Here is an 18,325-nt window from a genome sequence, read left to right as displayed (position 1 = left end):
CTGAGGAGTTCTTTCTTGAAAAAAAAACATTCAACCTAAATCTTCAACCGAAATTGCCTATAAAAATGTAATATCACAAATACAACAAATACATTTGTGCAAAATAATTATTGTTTGTATTGTGGCGGACACGAAAGCTCACTGGCGTGATGACATCATTCCGCGTGCCAAGTGGGCGGCGGCCACGCCTGAGGGGTAGGCGTGGCCGCGGGATATACACCGGGCGCGCAGCCCGGAACGCTCCAGTGTTACAGTGGAGCTCTTGAATAAAGACTCTTACAACTTACCGCGTTGTCCGCTTCCTCCTTGCTTACAAGCAGCGCGCGTAACACCGCGCTTCATTGGTGACCCCGACGTTCTGGTCAGCCGTCACTGACCACCCGAACCCGCCACAGCCATGGCAACCAACGCGGTAACGATAAAGCTCCCCAAGTTCTGGGAAGCTCAGGCGGAGATCTGGTTCCTGCAGGCCGAAGCCCAGTTCAGGCTTCGAGGCATCACGGCGGACGAGACACGCTACTGCCACGTGGTCGCCTCCCTCGGGGCCGGCACAGCCGCCCGCGTCGTGTCGGTCCTGAGGAACCCACCGGCCGACGACAGGTACGAGGCGATCAAGCGTCCCCTCCTCGCCACGTTCGGCCTCACGGTGGACGCACGGGCCGATCGCCTCTTGGACCTCCCCGAACTCAGTGACACGCGACCGTCGGTCCGATTGGACCATATGCTGTCGCTCATGGGCGACGAAACCCCGAACGCTCTATTCCGGGCGTTATTTCGACGCCAGCTGCCGGCACGAGTACGCCTCGCGTTGGCCGGTTCTGCGACAACGGAACCCCGAGCGCTCGCGGCCGAGGCCGACAAGTTCTACGCGGCTTTGGACACGCAGGCGAGTTTCGGTGCGGCCGTAGCGGCTCCCGAGCCCGAAACTGCTGCGGGTGCCCACCCCTACTACGCGACGCACCGCGTAGCTGCTGAACCTCCTGCGGGTGCCCACCCCTACTCCGAGGGGCGCCTCGTGGCGGCCGCCACGCCCCGCCCACCACCACCGCGGAAACCGCGGCCTCCGGCTTCGCCGCAAACCTGGTGCCATTTCCACGCTGGGTTCGGCCATGAGGCCCGGCAATGTCGCCCGCCGTGCTCATTCGGCAGGTCGGGAAACGCCCGGGCCGGCCCTCGGTAGTGGCACTGAGCGCCGGCCGATTAAACAGCCTCCTGTACATAATGGACACCTTATCCGGGCGCCGTTACCTGTGCGACACGGGAGCGCAGGTGAGTGTCGTTCCCGCCGGTATGTCCAACAAGCAGACCGCGGGCCGGGGTCCCGCTCTGCTTGCTGCCAACGGTACGCCCATTCGCACATACGGAAAACGCTGCCTTTCTCTGCGGTTCGGAGGGCAGGTTTTCCGATGGTCGTTCGTGACTGCCGACGTGCCTATGGCACTGCTTGGCGCGGACTTCCTTTGTGCCAATGGCCTCCTGGTGGACGTCAAGCACAGAAGGCTTGTCCAGGCCGAGACGTTCAGCTCGCTCGCTTGCGCGCTGCCCGCCTCGTTGAGCAGCTCACGGAGCGGCTCATCGAGCAGCTCGCCGAGCGGCTTGCTGAGCGGTTCGGTTCCGGCCAGGTTCATCTGCATGCTTCTGGCAGCGGACGAATTCACCCGCCTCCTCGCTTGTTTCCCGGCCCTCACGAGGCCCACCTTCTCGGCGGGGACCGTCAAGCACGGGGTGGAACATCACATCCCCACCGCCGGGCCACCGGTCTACGCCCGAGCACGCCGCCTCGAGCCGACGAAGCTCGCGGTTGCTAAAGCCGAGTTTGCTACGCTGGAGCGGCTCGGCATCGTGCGGCGCTCCGAGAGTGCTTGGGCGTCGCCGCTCCACATCGTGCCCAAGCCCGGCGGGGGATGGCGACCATGCGGGGACTACCGCCATCTCAACGACGCCAGCACCCCCGACCGCTACCCCGTCCCCCATATTCAGGACTTTTCCGCCCGCTTGGCGAATATGTCCTTCTTCTCGAAGGTGGACCTCATACGCGGTTACCACCAGGTCCCCGTCAGGCCGGAGGACATCCCGAAGACGGCTGTCATCACGCGGTTCGGTCTTTTCGAATTTCTTCGGATGCCCTTCGGTTTGAAGAATGCGGCTCAGGCGTTCCAGCGCCTCATGGACAGCGTCTTGCACGACTTGGATTTCGTCTACGTCTATCTGGATGATATCCTCGTCGGAAGCGCGTCCCGCGAAGAGCACCTCCACCATCTCCGCACGCTCTTCGAACGCCTGGGCCAGCACGGCCTGACCGTGAACCCCGCCAAGTGCCGGTTCGGTGTCACTGAAATCGACTTTTTGGGGCACCGCGTCACCAGGCACGGGGCCGTCCCCCTGCCGGCCAAGGTGGAGGCGGTGAAGGGGTTTCCGCGACCCCGCACGATCAGGGGGCTCCAGGAGTTCCTGGGCATGGTAAACTTTTACCATCGGTTCCTGCCCCGCATCGCCCAGCTCCTGCGCCCCCTGCACGAGGCCCTCCGAGGGAAGCCGGGCAAAGTTGACGTTACCTGGACCGAGCAGATGGACGCGGCGTTCGTGGGCGCGAAGCTCGCCTTGGCTAACGCCACCATGGTCGCGCACCCGGCGCCCGATGCACCGATTGCCCTCACCACCGACGCCTCGGACTACGCGGTGGGCGCGGTGCACGAGCAATGGGTGCGTGGAGCTTGGCAACCGCTGGCGTTCTTCAGCCGGCAGCTTCGCCCGCCCAAACGCCGGTACAGTACCTTCGACCGCGAGTTGCTCGGGCTCCACCTGGCGGTCAGGCACTTCCGCCATCTGCTCGAGGGCCGTGCGTTCACGGCCTTCGTCGACCACAAGCCAATGGTGTTCGCGATGGGCAAGGTTGCCGAGCCGTGGTCGGCCCGGCAGCAGCGTCACCTCTCGGCCGTGTCCGAATACACGACGGACATCCGGCACGTCGCGGGGAAGGACAACCTGGTGGCGGATTGCCTTTCCCGGTCCGTTGCCCACGCGGTCCACCTCGGCATCGACTATGCCCGGATGGCGGGGGACCAGGCCGCCAACCCCGACGTCCAGGCCTTGCGGACCGCCGTTACGGGCCTCCGCGTCACCGAGGTGCCGTTCAACGGCGCGGGCACGGCCCTCTGGTGCGACGTCTCCCTCGGGTGGCCTCGCCCCATCGTGCCCGCGGGCTGGCAGCGCCAGATTTTCGACGCCATCCACGGCCTGTCCCACCCGGGCACGAGGGCCTCCCAGAGGTTGATCGCCGACAAGTTTGTCTGGCATGGCCTCCGGAAGGCCGTCCGCGGCTGGGCCAGGACGTGCCTCGCGTGCCAGCGCGCGAAGGTGCACCGACACACCCAGGCCCCATTGGCCCCGTTTGCGGTGCCGGAACGTCGGTTTGACCACATTCACGTGGACCTGGTGGGACCTCTGCCCCCCTCGCGGGGTTTCACCCACGTCCTGACCATGATGGACCGCACCACCCGGTGGCCGGAGGCCGTGCCTTTGGCGTCAACGACGGCGGCGGACGTCGCGCAGGCGTTCATCGCCACCTGGGTCGCCCGGTTCGGCGTCCACTCGGACATCTCGTCCGACCGCGGCCCCCAGTTCACCTCGGAGCTCTGGGGGGCGATCGCGCGGGGGCTCGGGGTCCAGCTGCACTGCACCACGGCCTACCACCCCCAGGCTAACGGCCTGTGCGAGCGCTTCCACCGCTCGTTGAAGGCCGCGCTCCGGGCGACCCTCCACGACGGCGGCTGGGTCGACATGCTCCCCTGGGTGCATGCTGGGCCTCCGGACGGCGCCCAAGGACGACCTGCGCGCATCCGCGGCGGAGTTGGTCTTCGGGCAACCGCTGCGGGTGCCGGGCGAGTTCCTCCCAGACTCCACGGCACCCTGGTCCGCGGCGCAGGAACGCTTCGTGCTGCAGGAGACCGCCCAGAGGTTCGCCCCGGTGCCCACGGCGCACCACGGGCACCCACCTACGCACGTCGCCCCGGAGCTTCGCACCGCGGAGTACGTCTTCGTCCGGCACGACGCCCACCGGACACCACTGCGGCCCCCGTACGACGGGCCTTTCCGCGTGCTGGAGACCGGGGTGAAACATTTCACCTTGGACATCGGCGGCACTCCTGACCGTGTCTCCATAGACCGCCTCAAGCCGGCCCACCTCGACGTGGACCACCCACCGCCGGTGGCTCGGCCCCCGCGTCGGGGCCGCCCCCTGGCGGGCGGACCCCCGGCACCGCCCGGCCCCGCCGGCACGCGGCCCCCCGAGCCTGCACCCATCCCGGGTGCAGCCGGAGGCATCCCAGCTGGCATCCCTGCACCCCGGATGCCGCTAGTCGCCAGAGGGCGCTTCGGCCGGGTCATCCGTTTGCCCCGCAAACTGGCCCTCCAGGTGCGTGGGAATTCTGGGGGGGTGCGTGTTGCGGACACGAAAGCTCACTGGCGTGATGACATCATTCCGCGCGCCAAGTGGGCGGCGGCCACGCCCGAGGGGTAGGCGTGGCCGCGGGATATACACCGGCGCGCAGCCCGGATCGGAACGCTCCAGTGTTACAGTGGAGCTCTTGAATAAAGACTCTTACAACTTACCGCGTTGTCCGCCTCCTCCTTGCTTACAAGCAGCGCGCGTAACACCCCGCTTCAATACCATCATTCTCTGTATTAACCCCCTCAATTAAGGTGGTTAAAGTTGCCTCGACCTACGAATATCATAAGGGTTCTTGATAATGGGCCGGTTCATCGATGTAACAAGGATTTTTATTAATGGACACCATGCGTTACGTCGATGTAACGGGGTTGCATGATTTGTACACTGACAGGACATGTAATGTTCAGACTTGTGCACACTCACGTCGATGCAACTGACCTACTATTCATGAGTATTGCTGATTATTGTCGAAACGTTTTCTTCATGAAATGTAAATTTGAATGTATCACAGAAATAATGTCACACTTTGTACCAATTTTTGCCCTGGACACCAGTATGATTTTCAAATCTAAAACATAGTATTTCTCTCTAAAATGTTGTATTGTTCATGAGATATACAAGCAAACACAGTACACACACCTTTTACCACAAACCAGTTTACATCAGAAAACATAGAATTCCTGTGATATTTTGCCCCTTTCATACATGAACTATGCCGAAGTCGCAGTGTGGCCCAACCTGGTGAAATGGCCCATATCCAAGATAGTGTGTAACCATGAAGAAGTGATTCCGTAAGTCGGGATTTCATAAATGGCCGGTTAGCTCAGTTGGTTAGAGCGTGGTGCTAATAACGCCAAGGTCGCGGGTTCGATCCCCGTACGGGCCATCTTCTTCTTTTTTATTTAAAACTAGAATGGCTGGAGCGTTTGCTGATGAGTTTGCGAGGTTCTAACCTCATGTTACTGCTCACTTAAAAAATAAAAATGGTCCGTGCTCCTTCCTTTCTTGACTCCCTGCATTTAAATAGCATACAACACCCACAAGCAATCACCGACAAACAGCACAAGTGCTTCCGGTGGTGGAACGGAACTCATCTTTTTTACATGTCCACGCTAAGTGCTGTTGTTGCGTCTTGAAAGTCAGTGAAAGGCGAATAAATATGCAATGGGGGAAATGTAAGGCAAAACGCAGTGTCTATGAATGTTCAGTGTTCAAAAGCCTGGATTGTGGACGACAGACAACCCGTGGGTGGAACTGATTTAGACGGATCGATGTACGCAGCGTCAACGCTCGTATTTGGTTCCACCCTGACGGAATGACGGGCCGCGCCACCGCCAGCAGGTTCCTGCAGAGCGTCCTGCACAATGGCTTGGGACGATACGTGTGTCAGCTCTCCAGAATCACGCTCGCCTTCAGCAAGGGATCGCAAACGAGCCGCGGTGTCAGGTACCCATATCGGAGGGAGCTTGCGTAGTGATGCAGCACGTAATGCTGGATGAAACGTGCCGGCAAACGGGGAAGCGGCGACTGTGTGAAAAATGGAGAGACAGTGGAAACGAGGGTTTTCAACACGAGCTCAAGTACGAAAAGTGTGTTTTTCTCCAAGGCCTGAGGCTGACGCATGGGGCTGCCCACGAAAGACCCCCTCACGCTCTTTAGGTTTAAATTATTACCCCGCGCAAACGACGCAAACATCTGACCGTAAACGTCAGCTTATGATTGAGGAAATTTTTAAAAATTCGATGTTACAAGTACAATTGTTCACTTTGGGAGGGGCAGGGAGGGTCATTCCTCTTTGGGGTACTGAAGGAGCTGAGCTCCAACGCGAGTCGAAAGAATTGACGCGACCAAAGACGGAATTCGTCCGAGTTGCTTTATTGAAACAAAACAGCTCAGGTACTCTGAAAAGCCCGTTTATCGGGCAGCAATATATATACACATTTATGCCGGGGCGTTTGCCCGGGAAAACCGAGACCGGGCATGCCCGGGTGTCAAGGGCGAGTCCTGGAAGGCGAGTCTGGACATGCCCGGGCGTCCTGAACGCGGCCTGGCAAGTCGAGGCTGGGCGTGCCCGAGCGCTCTGGGCGAGCCCTGGAAAGGCGAGAGCGGGCATGCCCGGACGCTCTGGGCGAGCCCTGGAAAGGCGAGTCTGGACATGCCCGGGCGTCCTGGACGCGGCCTGGCAAGTCGAGGCTGGGTGGGCGTGCCCGGGCGCTCTGGGCGAGCCCTGGAAAGGCGAGAGTGGGCATGCCCGGGAAAGACGAGACCGGGCGTGCCCGGGAGGTTCGGGCGGGCCCGTGAACAGCGAGTCCGGGCATGCCCAGGAGAGGCGCGTCTGGGCCCGTCTGGACGAGCCCGGCATGGCGATCGCGCCCTGGCCGCATCCTGGCAGGTGCAAGGCGATTGTGTACATTCAGCGGGAACCGCTACACACGCCCCTCCAGAATCGACCTGCACCGGCAGGGTCAATTTAAGGGGGGTCCGGATGACCTGGCCGAAGCGACCCCTGGAGGGTCGTGGGGGGGCGGGGGGGGTCCGATCTGGTGGTGGGTGGTCGAGCGGGGGGAACTGTGGACGGGGGGCGGCCTCGCCGTGGAGGAAGGGCGAACCGTGGTGGTCGGTCGACGTCCACGTGCTCCGGTTTGAGGCAGTCCACAGAGATCCGGTCCGACCGGCCGCCGACGAGGAAGGACTTGTCGCCCCGTCGCAGGACCCAGAAGGGCCCGTCGTACGGCGGCCGGAGTGGCTCCCGGTGCGCGTCATGACGCACAAAGACGTACTCCGCTGTGCGAAGCGCCGGGGGGACATACGACTGGGGGCCACCGTGGCGGGACGTTGGCACGGGGGCAAATCGTCGGGCGGCCTCCTGGAGGTCCGAGCGCTGGTGTGCGGCGGACCAGGGACTGGTAGCGTCGGGCACGAACTCGCCCGGGATGCGGAGCGGCTGGCCGTAGACGAGCTCGGCGGCGGACGCCCGGAGGTCCTCCTTGGGGGCCGTGCGGAGGCCCAAAAGGACCCACGGCAGCCGGTCGGTCCAACCGTCATCCTGAAGGCCGGCCATGAGTGCGGCCTTCATGGAGCGGTGAAACCGCTCGCACAATCCGTTGGCTTGGGGGTGGTAGGCCGTGGTGCGGTGCAGCGTGACCCCCAACGAGCGGGCGACCGCGCCCCAAAGTTCGGACGTGAACTGTGGGCCGCGGACGGACGAGATGTCCGCCGGCGCGCCGAAGCCCGCGACCCAGGTGGCGATGAACGCCTGCGCCACGTCGGCGGTGGTGTTGGAGGTGAGGGGCACGGCCTCCGGCCACCTGGTGGTCCTGTCCACCATGGTGAGCAGGTGGGTGAACCCCCACGATGGGGGCAGGGGACCCACCAGGTCCACGTGGACGTGGTCGAAACGCCGTGCAGGCACGGTGAAAGGTGCTAGCGGGGCCTGGGTGTGGCGGTGGACCTTGGCCCGCTGGCAGGCCGTGCAGGCGTTGGCCCAGTCGCGGACGTTCCGTCGAAGGCCGTGCCAGACGAAACGCGCCGACACTGGCTTCTGAGAAGCTTTCCGGCCCGGGTGAGAAAGGCCGTGGATGGAGGCGAAGATGCGGCGCTGCCAGGAAACGGGCACGATGGGGCGAGGCTGGCCCTGGGAGACGTCGCAGAGCAGGACGGTGCCCGCGAAGGGGATGTCGGCCAGGCGGAGGCCCGTGTCCGCTGCCCGGAGGGCCTGCACCGAGGTGTCGGTGGTCTGGTCGGCCGCCATGAGCGCGAAGTCCACGCTGAGGTGGACCGCGTTCGCGCTGGCCTGAGAAAGACAGTCGGCCACGGCGTTGTCTTTGCCGGCGACGTGCCGGATGTCCGTGGTGAATTCCGACACGGCGGAGAGGTGGCGCTGCTGGCGGGCTGACCACGGCTCCGTGACTTTGGCCATTGCGTAGACCAACGGCTTGTGGTCGACGAAAGCCGTGAACGGGCGGCCCTCCAGGAGGTGTCGGAAATGGCGAACGGCCAGGAATAGACCGAGCAGCTCGCGGTCGAACGTGCTGTATTTTAACTCGTTCGGCCGGAGTTGCCGGCTGAAAAAAGCGAGTGGCTGCCAAACCCCGTCCACCCATTGTTCATGGACGGCGCCCACCGCGTAGTTGGAGGCGTCCGTAGTGAGGGCGATGGGCGCGTTGAGCACCGGGTGAGCCAGCAGCGTTGCGTCGGCGAGGGCCCGTTTTGCGCTCGCGAAGGCCGCGTCCATGGCCGCGGACCAAACGATGTCATGCTTGGCCGGCTTGCCCCGGAGGGCCTCGTAAAGGGGCCGCATGAGCTGAGCAGCGCGGGGCACGAATCGGTGATAAAAATTCACCATGCCGAGGAACTCTTGTAGGGCCTTGATGGAACGGGGACACGGGAACGTGGTGATGGCCTCGACCTTGGTCGGCAGCGGCACGGCCCCGGTCTTGGTGATGCGGTGGCCCAAAAAGTCAACGGTCGTCGTGCCGAAGTGGCATTTGGCCGGGTTGACAATTAAGCCGTGCTCGCTGAGGCGACCGAACAGTGTTCGGAGGTGGAGGAGGTGCTCGGCGCGGGACGTGCTGGTGACGAGGATGTCGTCCAGATAGACGAAAAGAAATGGCAGGTCGCGCAGCACGCCGTCCATTAAGCGCTGGAACGCCTGGGCCGCGTTCTTGAGGCCAAACGGCATCCTCAAAAATTCGAACAGGCCAAACGGCGTGATGACGGCCGTCTTCGGGACGTCGGCCGCCCGGACAGGTACCTGGTGGTATCCCCGTATCAGGTCAATTTTGGAAAATATGACCCGTCCTGCCAGACGGGCGGAGAAGTCTTGGATGTGCGGGATCGGATACCTGTCGGGGGTGGTAGCGTCGTTGAGGCGGCGGTAGTCGCCACACGGGCGCCATCCGCCCCCCGGCTTTGGCACGATGTGCAGTGGTGAGGCCCACGCGCTATTGGAGCGCCGCACGATGCCGAGGTGCTCCAACGCGTCGAACTCGGCCTTTGCCATGGCGAGCTTGGCCGGGTCGAGGCGGCGGGCCCTGGCGTAGACCGGCGGGCCCGTAGTGGGTATGTGGTGCTCGATCCCATGCCGCACTGCGATGGCCGAAAACGTGGGCCGCGTGAGGGCCGGGAATTCCGCGAGCAGGCGAACGAACTCGTTCGCCGTCGGGAGGGCGCACGCCAGTTCGGTCGGCGCGGAGCTGCTCATCGTGCACGCCAGGGAGCTGAAGGTCTCGGCGTGGACAAGGCGACATCGTTTGACGTCGACCAGCAGCCCGTGCGCGCAGAGGAAGTCGGCGCCCAGCAAAGCCATGGGGACGCAGGCGGTCACAAAGGTCCACTGAAAGCGCTGGCTGCTTAAGCAGAGGGTGACGTCGCGCGGGCCGAAAGTGCGTATGGCCGAGCCATTAGCAGCGACCAAAGAGGGGCCGCAAACGGCGTCCCGCCTGTTCTGCTCGGAGGCGGGTATGACGCTCAGTTGGGCGCCGGTGTCACAAAGGAAACGCCGCCCGGACGCTTTGTCCTGAATAAAAAGCAAGTTGCCTGAGTGGCCGGCGCTCATGGCTGGGAATGAACGCCGGCCCGGCCGTTTCCCGACTTGCCGAAAGTGCACGGGGGTCGGCACGTCCGAGCCTTGTGTCCGAACCTGGCGTGGTAATAACACCACGCCTGGTCAGGTGGAGGCCCCGGCCGTCGTGTCGGAAGCGGTCGGCGTGGCGTGGCGGCCGCCAGTTGCACCGGCAGTTCGGCCTCCAACCGCGCAGGGCGCTCGGGCATCGGGGGCGTCGCCTCGGACGGCGGCAGGCTCCAGGTAGCCGCGCCGATGTGTTGGCCCGCCGAGGAGATCTTATCGGCTTCCCTCGCGAGGGCGCGGGGATCGGTGATCGACGTGCCAGCCAGGGCGAGGCGTACCGGGTGAGGCAGCTGGCGAAGGAACAGCTGGCGGAACAGAAAATCCGGAGAGTGCTCACCGAGCAACGAGAGCATATAGTCCATGCGCTCGGACGGGCGCGTGTCGCCGAGCTCGGGCAGGTCGAGCAGGCGCCGTGCGCGTGCCACCGGTGAGAGGGCGAAAGCGTCGAGGAGGAGCGTCTTCAGCGCGTCATACTTGTCAGCAGCCGGCGGGTGCTCGAGGAGGCTCAGGGCGCGGGCCGCGGTGGCGGAACCGAGCGCTGCCACGACGTGGTGGAAGCGGGTGTCGTCCGCGGTGATGCCTCGCAGGGCGAACTGGGAGTCCGCCTGGGCGAACCAAACAGCCGCGTGAGCCTCCCAGAAGGTAGGCAGTTTAAGAGTCACTGCCGTGTCCATGTCGGTAGGTCACCAGTGAAGGAGCTGAGCTCCAACGCGAGTCGAAAGAATTGACGCGACCAAAGACGGAATTCGTCCGAGTTGCTTTAATGAAACAAAACAGCTCAGGTATTCTGACAAGCCCGTTTATCAGGCAGCAATATATATACACATTTATGCCGGGGTGTTTGCCCGGGAAAACCGAGACCGGGCATGCCCGGGTGTCAAGGGCGAGTCCTGGAAGGCGAGTCTGGACATGCCCGGGCGTCCTGAACGCGGCCTGGCAAGTCGAGGCTGGGCGTGCCCGAGCGCTCTGGGCGTGCCCGAGCGCTCTGGGCGAGCCCTGGAAAGGCGAGAGCGGGCATGCCCGGACGCTCTGGGCGAGCCCTGGAAAGGCGAGTCTGGACATGCCCGGGCGTCCTGGACGCGGCCTGGCAAGTCGAGGCTGGGCGTGCCCGGGCGCTCTGGGCGAGCCCTGGAAAGGCGAGAGCGGGTATGCCCGGGAAAGACGAGACCAGGCGTGCCCGGGAGGTTCGGGCGTGCCCGGGAACAGCGAGTCCGGGCATGCCCAGGAGAGGCGCGTCTGGGCCCGTCCGGACGAGCCCGGCATGGCGATCGCGCCCTGGCCGCGTCCTGGCAGGTGCAAGGCGATTGTGTACATTCAGCGGGAACCGCTACAGTACATAGATTACAGTCGATCTATGGTCGGGTCTCAAGAACATTGGGTATGTGTTCATTTACCAAGTTTCTTGTGGAGAGATCGTCAAGTGGTTTAAGCATTCGAGCAAGCACTCAATTCAAAACCCTTAATGAACGGTTAGCTTGGCAAGCGCTAGCTAGCTGCTTGGTAAATGAGCACAACCCAGGCTTCCTCCCTTTCAGTTTCGTGTTAAACAGCAGGAGCGAGTTTCAAAAGTTCGCTACGAAAAACGCCACGTTAGCAGCAGGAAGGGTCATTCCTCTTTGGGGTACATAGATTATACTTATAGTCGATCTATGGTTGGGTCTCAAGAACATTGGGTATGTGTTCATTTCCCAAGTTTCTTGTGGAGAGATCGTCAAGTGGTTTAAGCATTCGAGCAAGCACTCAATTCAAAACCCTTAATGAACGGTTAGCTTGGCAAGCGCTAGCTAGCTGCTTGGTAAATGAGCATAACCCAGGCTTCCTCCCTTTCAGTTTCGTGTTAAACAGCAGGAGCGAGTTTCAAAAGTTCGCTACGAAAAACGCCACGTTAGCAGCAGGAAGGGTCGTCTTATTAACCCATCCCTTGTGGGGTATATAGAGTACAGTAGATCTTCGCTCAGTTCTGTAAGTAAAACTTACCTTACGCATGTCGGGATTCCTCCAAATTTCTTCAATCAGTATTATAAACAACATTAGCGACTGTTTAAAAAGGTAATCATACGTGTTTGTGGTTTATAATACTTTTACTTCTGGTTGAGGCCTTCAGGACGTTGCTCCCACGAAAACGCCATGAAAAGCTATTTATAAACGTTGACTCGAAGTTTGTTCAAGGAGGAAAAACCCCTTGGGGAAGTGGGAAATTATTTGTATTAATATTGTTTTGTAATAACATTAATATTATGCTATTATTGTTAGTTTTGTTATTTGAAGCGGCCTTGAATAAATGCCACAGTAAAGCTAATTTAATATGGATATACACCTCAACACGCAACCCCATTGATGGCAATGGTGGGGAAAATTCGCTCAGAGGAGAAAACCCCCTTGGTGAGGGAGGCAAGTGAATGCGCTACAACCTTCATTGTGTAACCCTTAGTCTTCCTGTCAAGTTTGGTTGAGTTTGGATAAGTAACGACAGAATGTATCACGGTGAAAAAAGCATCAGACAGACAGACAGACACCAAATTGTGTATTTTACTGTGATATTTTGAACACAGATCAGAACATGAATCAGGAGACGAACCTGAAGTTTCGTACTGCTTTGTCTCTGCATTTGTCCCAATCGTACATGCGCAGAGAGGAGTGAGATACATTTTTTTTACTTTCTGCCTGTCTGGCAGTCAAACAAAATTTTAAATCATTCCAGACAGGAAACTTACTATTTTTAAGGACATTATAAAGGACCCAAACACCAGGCACGAAGAACTAATGTAACGTGTTAGATAGGGTGATGTAATAGATACTGCATCATCAGCGGTACATTCCAGAATTAATTAACTTATACGCCTTTTACAATCTTTATTGTATTTAAATTGAATATGTACTTGAACACTGTCAAACACAAATCACCTTGTCATTTTGGCAGTACTCGGACATGTTAAATAGGGTGGGGTATAGGACAGCTTCAGTAGCGCTAAACTTCCGGAATTTAAAAAAACGACCTTTAAAATCAATATATCTATCTATAATTCCATTAATCTCTGTGTGTATGTGTGTATGTGTGTATGTATGTGTGTATGTGTGTATGTTTGTCTGTGACCGCTGTTTCTCGACAACCACGGGTCCGATATACTTTAAACTTGCCAGGTATATTGCTGGGGACCCGAGGATGTGCCTTTTCAAGGTTTCATATTAATCGGACAAGTAGTTACCGAGCTATGGCGATTTCTTTACCAAACTCCGCAAGCCGTTCGCTTTGGACCAAACCATTTCATGTAAATAGAGGGGGGGGGGGTTCTGTGGTCGTTGCGAATGGACCAAACCATTCATGTAAATAGAGGGGGGGGGGGGGTTCTGTGGTCGTTACTGCCACGTGGTTTCAAAGTTTTTTTTTGTTGTTGTTGTTTGCACGCATGTTTTTTTGCACCCACGTACGGGCACGCCCTAGGATGTTTACACACACACACCCCTACACAAATATATATATATATTTTTTTTGGGCAAGGAACGGGCACCCACGTACGGGCACGTCCTAGTTATTTAAATTTAAGTACGATATATACTTGAACACTGTGCAGAGTAATGTGCTCTATGAATTCCCAAGATTAAATATGATCCAGGTAGCTTCTAGAATCTAGAGCATGGCATGTTATGGTCACACTGTGTATGTGCAGGCCATCTCTGTCATGGTAATTGGCATCACGACCGAAATACTGAGAATGCGAGAAAATGGCTTCCTGGGAAGGTATGAAATGGGACATAGGACACCAGTATAAAACAGGACGATTTTCCGTAAAAATTGGGACAACTGCTCAGTGAGCAAATACGACACCCAACTTAACGTCCCCCCCCAAAGGGACGATCAACCCGGGCTACGAATGAACGAATCGATGTTCAATCTTCATCTAGAGTTAATGAGATGCAGTTTTGACTTGGTACCGAAAACTCATTCACAAAACAAGTGGGCGTTCAACTTCCCATGAAACTCGCACTTCATTCACTTGCAATGCAACAATTGTGGATTAGATGGTGGGATTTCACTTTTTGTCCACCAGAGGGTGCAGTCTGGCCATTGTGCACAGCACATCTCCCCCATCAAAATTAAATAAATAGATTGCTGTTTAGATATGTAAATACAGGATCAAATACTGATCATGTCCTGTAAATGCAGTGTTCATGCGATGCATGTTAATTTTTGTTGTGGAGTCTGTTTCCTTGGGTAACAAGCTTTGAGTGAAACCCCCAATGAGGCAACAAAGCTAACCTCACATGCAACGTGTAACTGCAATTGCATTCGACCGATTCAGGTGGCCTGGCAGAATGGCCTAGGCCTTGGAGGTATGCACACTCGCCTATGGGCCTTGGTTTGAATCCCGACCCAGGTACAAACTGTTATCCTGGTGTCTCGCAGGCAGGGCGACGCGTCCATGTGTTTGCCGTCCCAGGATTGACATTAAACTGGGCGTCCCGTCTGCTGGCATTAGTTGGTGGACGTTAAAGATCCTATGGTGTTCTGCGCGAAGAGTAGGCGAGCTATCGTCGGCACCCTGGACGAATTACAAATTCCTGTTTTAACCTACAGAGGGTGTTGCATCAGCAGCACAGCCGCACCCTCAGTCGGGCGATATGAATGAAGAACACTGATTTAGGTAATTGCAACTTGCAAGACGCATGGAATGATCCAAATTATTTTTTTTTATTGCAGGGATTACGTGGAGAACCATGTCGTTGATTTTGCCAAGAAGCACCAAGGAACTGTAGTCTACATATCTCCACGACGATGCCATGTTCCCAAGGTTACTGCCGAGTACTGTACGTCAGTGTTTACTTATTCGCACCACTTGTTGTTATTCTTTCAGCTGGCTTTTCATGATGCTCCTCGCTGCTACGTCCTTGACCAGTATAAACACTTATCTCATTGCTTCGGGCACATCGTGATTCAGGCATACCTCATTGACCAATTACAGACAAGACCATCAGGTATGTGTGATGTGGATAAATCGACGGCACAATATGCCCAAAATGCATATTAGTCAGGTTCACTATGTCAACAAATATAATTTCGTTCACAATTTTGGGAGATTAGCAAAACTGTACATTTTTGGAATCACCTCGGAATGTTTTCCTTCCTTGCTTGAGGGTTTCATGTCATATCATGTATTCACAATCCTCATTGCACATTCCATTAAATGACCATAGTGGCCCACAAAAGTATTCAACCCCTACCAATAATGCCACATTTAAATAAATTTAATTTATTTGGAGAATAAGAGCATGGAGAATCCGAAAATCAATGTTGGCATTTGCACAGACACCTGCATGGCCGCCATTTTGGATTTTCAAAATGGCCACCATAAAATACATATTTTGCGCTATCTCGGCTTCTAGTCAACCTAGAAACTTAATTAAATATGCTAATCCTATGTTTTCTGGGCCAAGGAATTCAATAAAGGCCTCAAACTAGTGCTCAGGATTATAGAAAAGCAACAAACAAAGGTAATTGGAAACCATTGTCTTTATATTTGTGATATAACTGTATTACATAATACATGATATTGCAAGTCCTTTGAAATTATAGGTATGGCTTTATAAAGCAAGAAAGCAGCCTTGTTGGTATCAGATTGAACATGGAATAGGCATATTCAATGAAAAGTTTACAGGTCGGAAGATGTGAGCGGAATATTTTTTGTATCACTAACATCTGGAAAGTCCTAAAAGTGAAGCAAGTGTTAGGATTAGAAGTCTAATGATCCCACCAATGGTTTTCTTGACCCAGAAAACATAGGATTAGCATATTGTACACAAGGAATATTAACAGCTTTGACTTACCGCACTCCAAATTATAGTCCGGAAAACTGTTGGGGGAAATTACCAAAGTTCAAAGTGCCATAACGTTGTCAAAAATGATCGAAAGGTCGTGAAGTTCGAACTTGATCTGTAACTTATCATGAGGAAACCATGTACCAAGTTTGAAATCATTAGCATTGAGAGTTTAGAAAAAAAAGTCTGGAAAACTGTTCTTTGCGTGACGGACGGACTGACAGACTGACAGACGGAGGGGCGGAGTGCAAACCTATAGTCCCCTCCGGTGTACACCGGTAGGGGACTAATAAGATTATATGTTGACGAGAAGCCGAGATAGCGCAAATTATGTATTTTATGGCGGCCATTTTGAAAATCCAAAATGGCGGCCATGCAAGTGTCTACGCAAATGCCAACATTAATTTTTGGATTCCTCATGCTCTGAATATTCCAAAAATGTATAGTTTTGCTAATCTCCAAAAATTTTGAACGAAAAAAAACAGTGAACCTGACCATATACTCCCTTGGTCGTCCCATGTGTGACTGTGCAAAGCTGGGCAAGATTGGACGGATGTGCTGCAGCTGTGCTAATCTAGTTTCATGTTGTTATCTGACCTCCACCAATCGAGTCAATCAGAGACGTCGTCACTCGGAGAAAGGGGGATGTGTGTGTGGGGGGGGGGGGGGGGGGGGGGGAGAGGGGGTGGTTAGAAGGGTCGCCCGTGCAAGAAGCGATGACGTTTGTTGACCATTGTGGGGTACAATGTCTAAAACATGTTCTTGCACTTTGCAGTGAATGGAGGTACGAAAGTGGTGGCCCTGAATTCGAAGTCTGCAGAGGAGATCGCACAAGTGATCACGCTAATGGCAAACCAGTCGGGATTGGATGTCGTTCGAATCCGTAAGCCTTTCCATACCGAGCATCCAAGCATCCAGGGCTTATGGCAGCCGTTCGTCAACAAACGCAGTCAGCTAAGTCCTCGCATTGCAGAATGGAAAGGGGCTCAATGAATCGAGAGGCAATAAAACGATTTTATTACCAACCTGCAGCTTGTGGATTACTTGGTAATGCTGCAGATGGCTCAGTGCCGACGTGTGGAGTTTTTCATTTTCCTCAGTAAAGTTCTTGCAAGCTGAAAACATCCCAATTGGTTGTACCTCCTGCAAATTATTTTTGCCAGAATTTACTTTCTATATGGCTAAACATTCTTATAGCCTGTGCATAAATTGAAGGAGAAGGGCTTTAACGGCATGATAACATAAACATCCTCCTCGCTTTAACAGTTCATCCCGACTTCGTCGTAGACGAATAAGAATACCAAGTATGGAGTTGTACCTCATGACTTTAACCGAATAAACTATTTCCACATGAATTGCCCTTCATCAACAGATACCAGCAATGCATTCATACATTCGGTTCAGTGTTATGGTTAGGACCCAGTACCCTGGTACTCATTTCGCCAACCACGGAAGGATGACAGGCTGAGTCAACCACACCTGGTATTATTTCAACAGCTGAACGAGATTCGAACTCAGGACCTCAGGATCCACAGGAGGAAAATTTCTCCTCAATTGCCCTGCTGACTGCAGAGACGAAAATGACGTCACAAAGATGTCGTCTGCGGTACCCAGAATACTCTGGGAGGTCGAGACACTTCCCACAAGCTTGTTTGAAAAGTACTGCAGGCATGTGGAGAAAAGTTGTGGTCAGGCAAGACAAAAATGTAACCTTTTAGTCTAAATTTAAAGTGTTATGTCTGATGCAAACCCAACACTGCACATCATCCAGTCAACACCATCCCTACTGTCAAGCATGGTGGTGGCAGCATCATGTTATAGGGCTGCTTTTCATCAGCAGGGATTGGCACTCTCGTCGGGATAGAAGGGACAATGGACGTTGCAAAGTACAGAAGAAACCTTGATGAAAACCTGCTTGATTCGAAGCTGGTCAGAGATTCACATTCCAGCCTGCAATGATCTGAAACACAAAGCTGAGGCCACACTGGAGTGAAATGGAGAAAATAAATGTTCTCGAGTGGCCCAAAGTCTTGACTTGAACCCAATAGAACGTTTACGGCTAAATTTGAAGATTGGAGTCCATCGACGATCCCCATCAAACTTGGCAAAACTAGAGCAATTTTCATGTGAAGGATAGACACATTTCACCACCTCACTGTGCAAAGCTGGCAGAGACCTACCCAAAAAGACTCATAGTGTCATCACTGCAAAAGGTCCTTCCAACAAGTTCTGACCTAAGGGGCTGAATACTTTTGCAACCAGTTAATTTTGATCTGTACGTTTTTACAACTTCCTCCAACTTATAACAATGTTTGGTTTCATCTCTTCAGTTATGAACAAAAATGTTCATTTGGAAAAATTGTTTCCACATAATTTATTTAAATGTGGCATTATTGGTAGGGGTTGAATACTTTTGTGGGCCACTATGGTCA

General features: G+C 55.6%; 1 protein-coding gene and 1 non-coding gene across 3 annotated transcripts; both read left to right on the top strand.

The window, feature by feature from the left end:
* The first annotated feature begins 5,262 nt into the window (after positions 1 to 5,262).
* Positions 5,263 to 5,336, top strand: TRNAI-AAU (transfer RNA isoleucine (anticodon AAU)). Its single transcript has one exon. It is a non-coding gene; the product is annotated as a tRNA-Ile (tRNA).
* Positions 5,337 to 5,509: 173 nt separating this feature from the next.
* MRPL43 (mitochondrial ribosomal protein L43) lies at positions 5,510 to 17,248 on the top strand. 2 transcript variants are annotated; one of them, XM_068106193.2, is made up of 3 exons: positions 5,510 to 5,896; positions 14,779 to 14,885; positions 16,669 to 17,248. In XM_068106193.2, the coding sequence occupies exons 1-3, from the start codon at positions 5,766 to 5,768 to the stop codon at positions 16,884 to 16,886; spliced, it is 456 nt and encodes a 151-aa protein (XP_067962294.1). In that variant the 5' UTR covers positions 5,510 to 5,765; the 3' UTR covers positions 16,887 to 17,248. The 2 variants fall into 2 exon arrangements, with proteins under 2 accessions (XP_067962294.1, XP_078628415.1); XM_078772289.1 differs by having other exon boundaries at positions 14,779 to 15,053.
* Positions 17,249 to 18,325: the final 1,077 nt, after the last annotated feature.

This window comes from Myxine glutinosa, chromosome 2 (genome assembly GCF_964187855.1).
Source record: "Myxine glutinosa chromosome 2, kmMyxGlut1.1, whole genome shotgun sequence".
Lineage (NCBI taxonomy): Eukaryota > Metazoa > Chordata > Myxini > Myxiniformes > Myxinidae > Myxine > Myxine glutinosa.
The sequence above is the reverse complement of the archived record's forward strand: the minus strand, read 5'-3'. Positions and strand labels throughout refer to the sequence as shown.

Excerpts from the sequence above, each read along its gene's own strand:
- MRPL43 (XM_078772289.1), top strand. The coding sequence starts at position 5,766 with ATGACGGGCCGCGCCACCGCCAGCAGGTTCCTGCAGAGCGTCCTGCAC. Across the intron at positions 5,897-14,778 it reads CAAACGAGCCGCGGTGTCAG|GGATTACGTGGAGAACCATG; the intron begins GTACCCATATCG and ends TTTTTATTGCAG. Across the intron at positions 15,054-16,668 it reads ATTACAGACAAGACCATCAG|TGAATGGAGGTACGAAAGTG; the intron begins GTATGTGTGATG and ends TGCACTTTGCAG.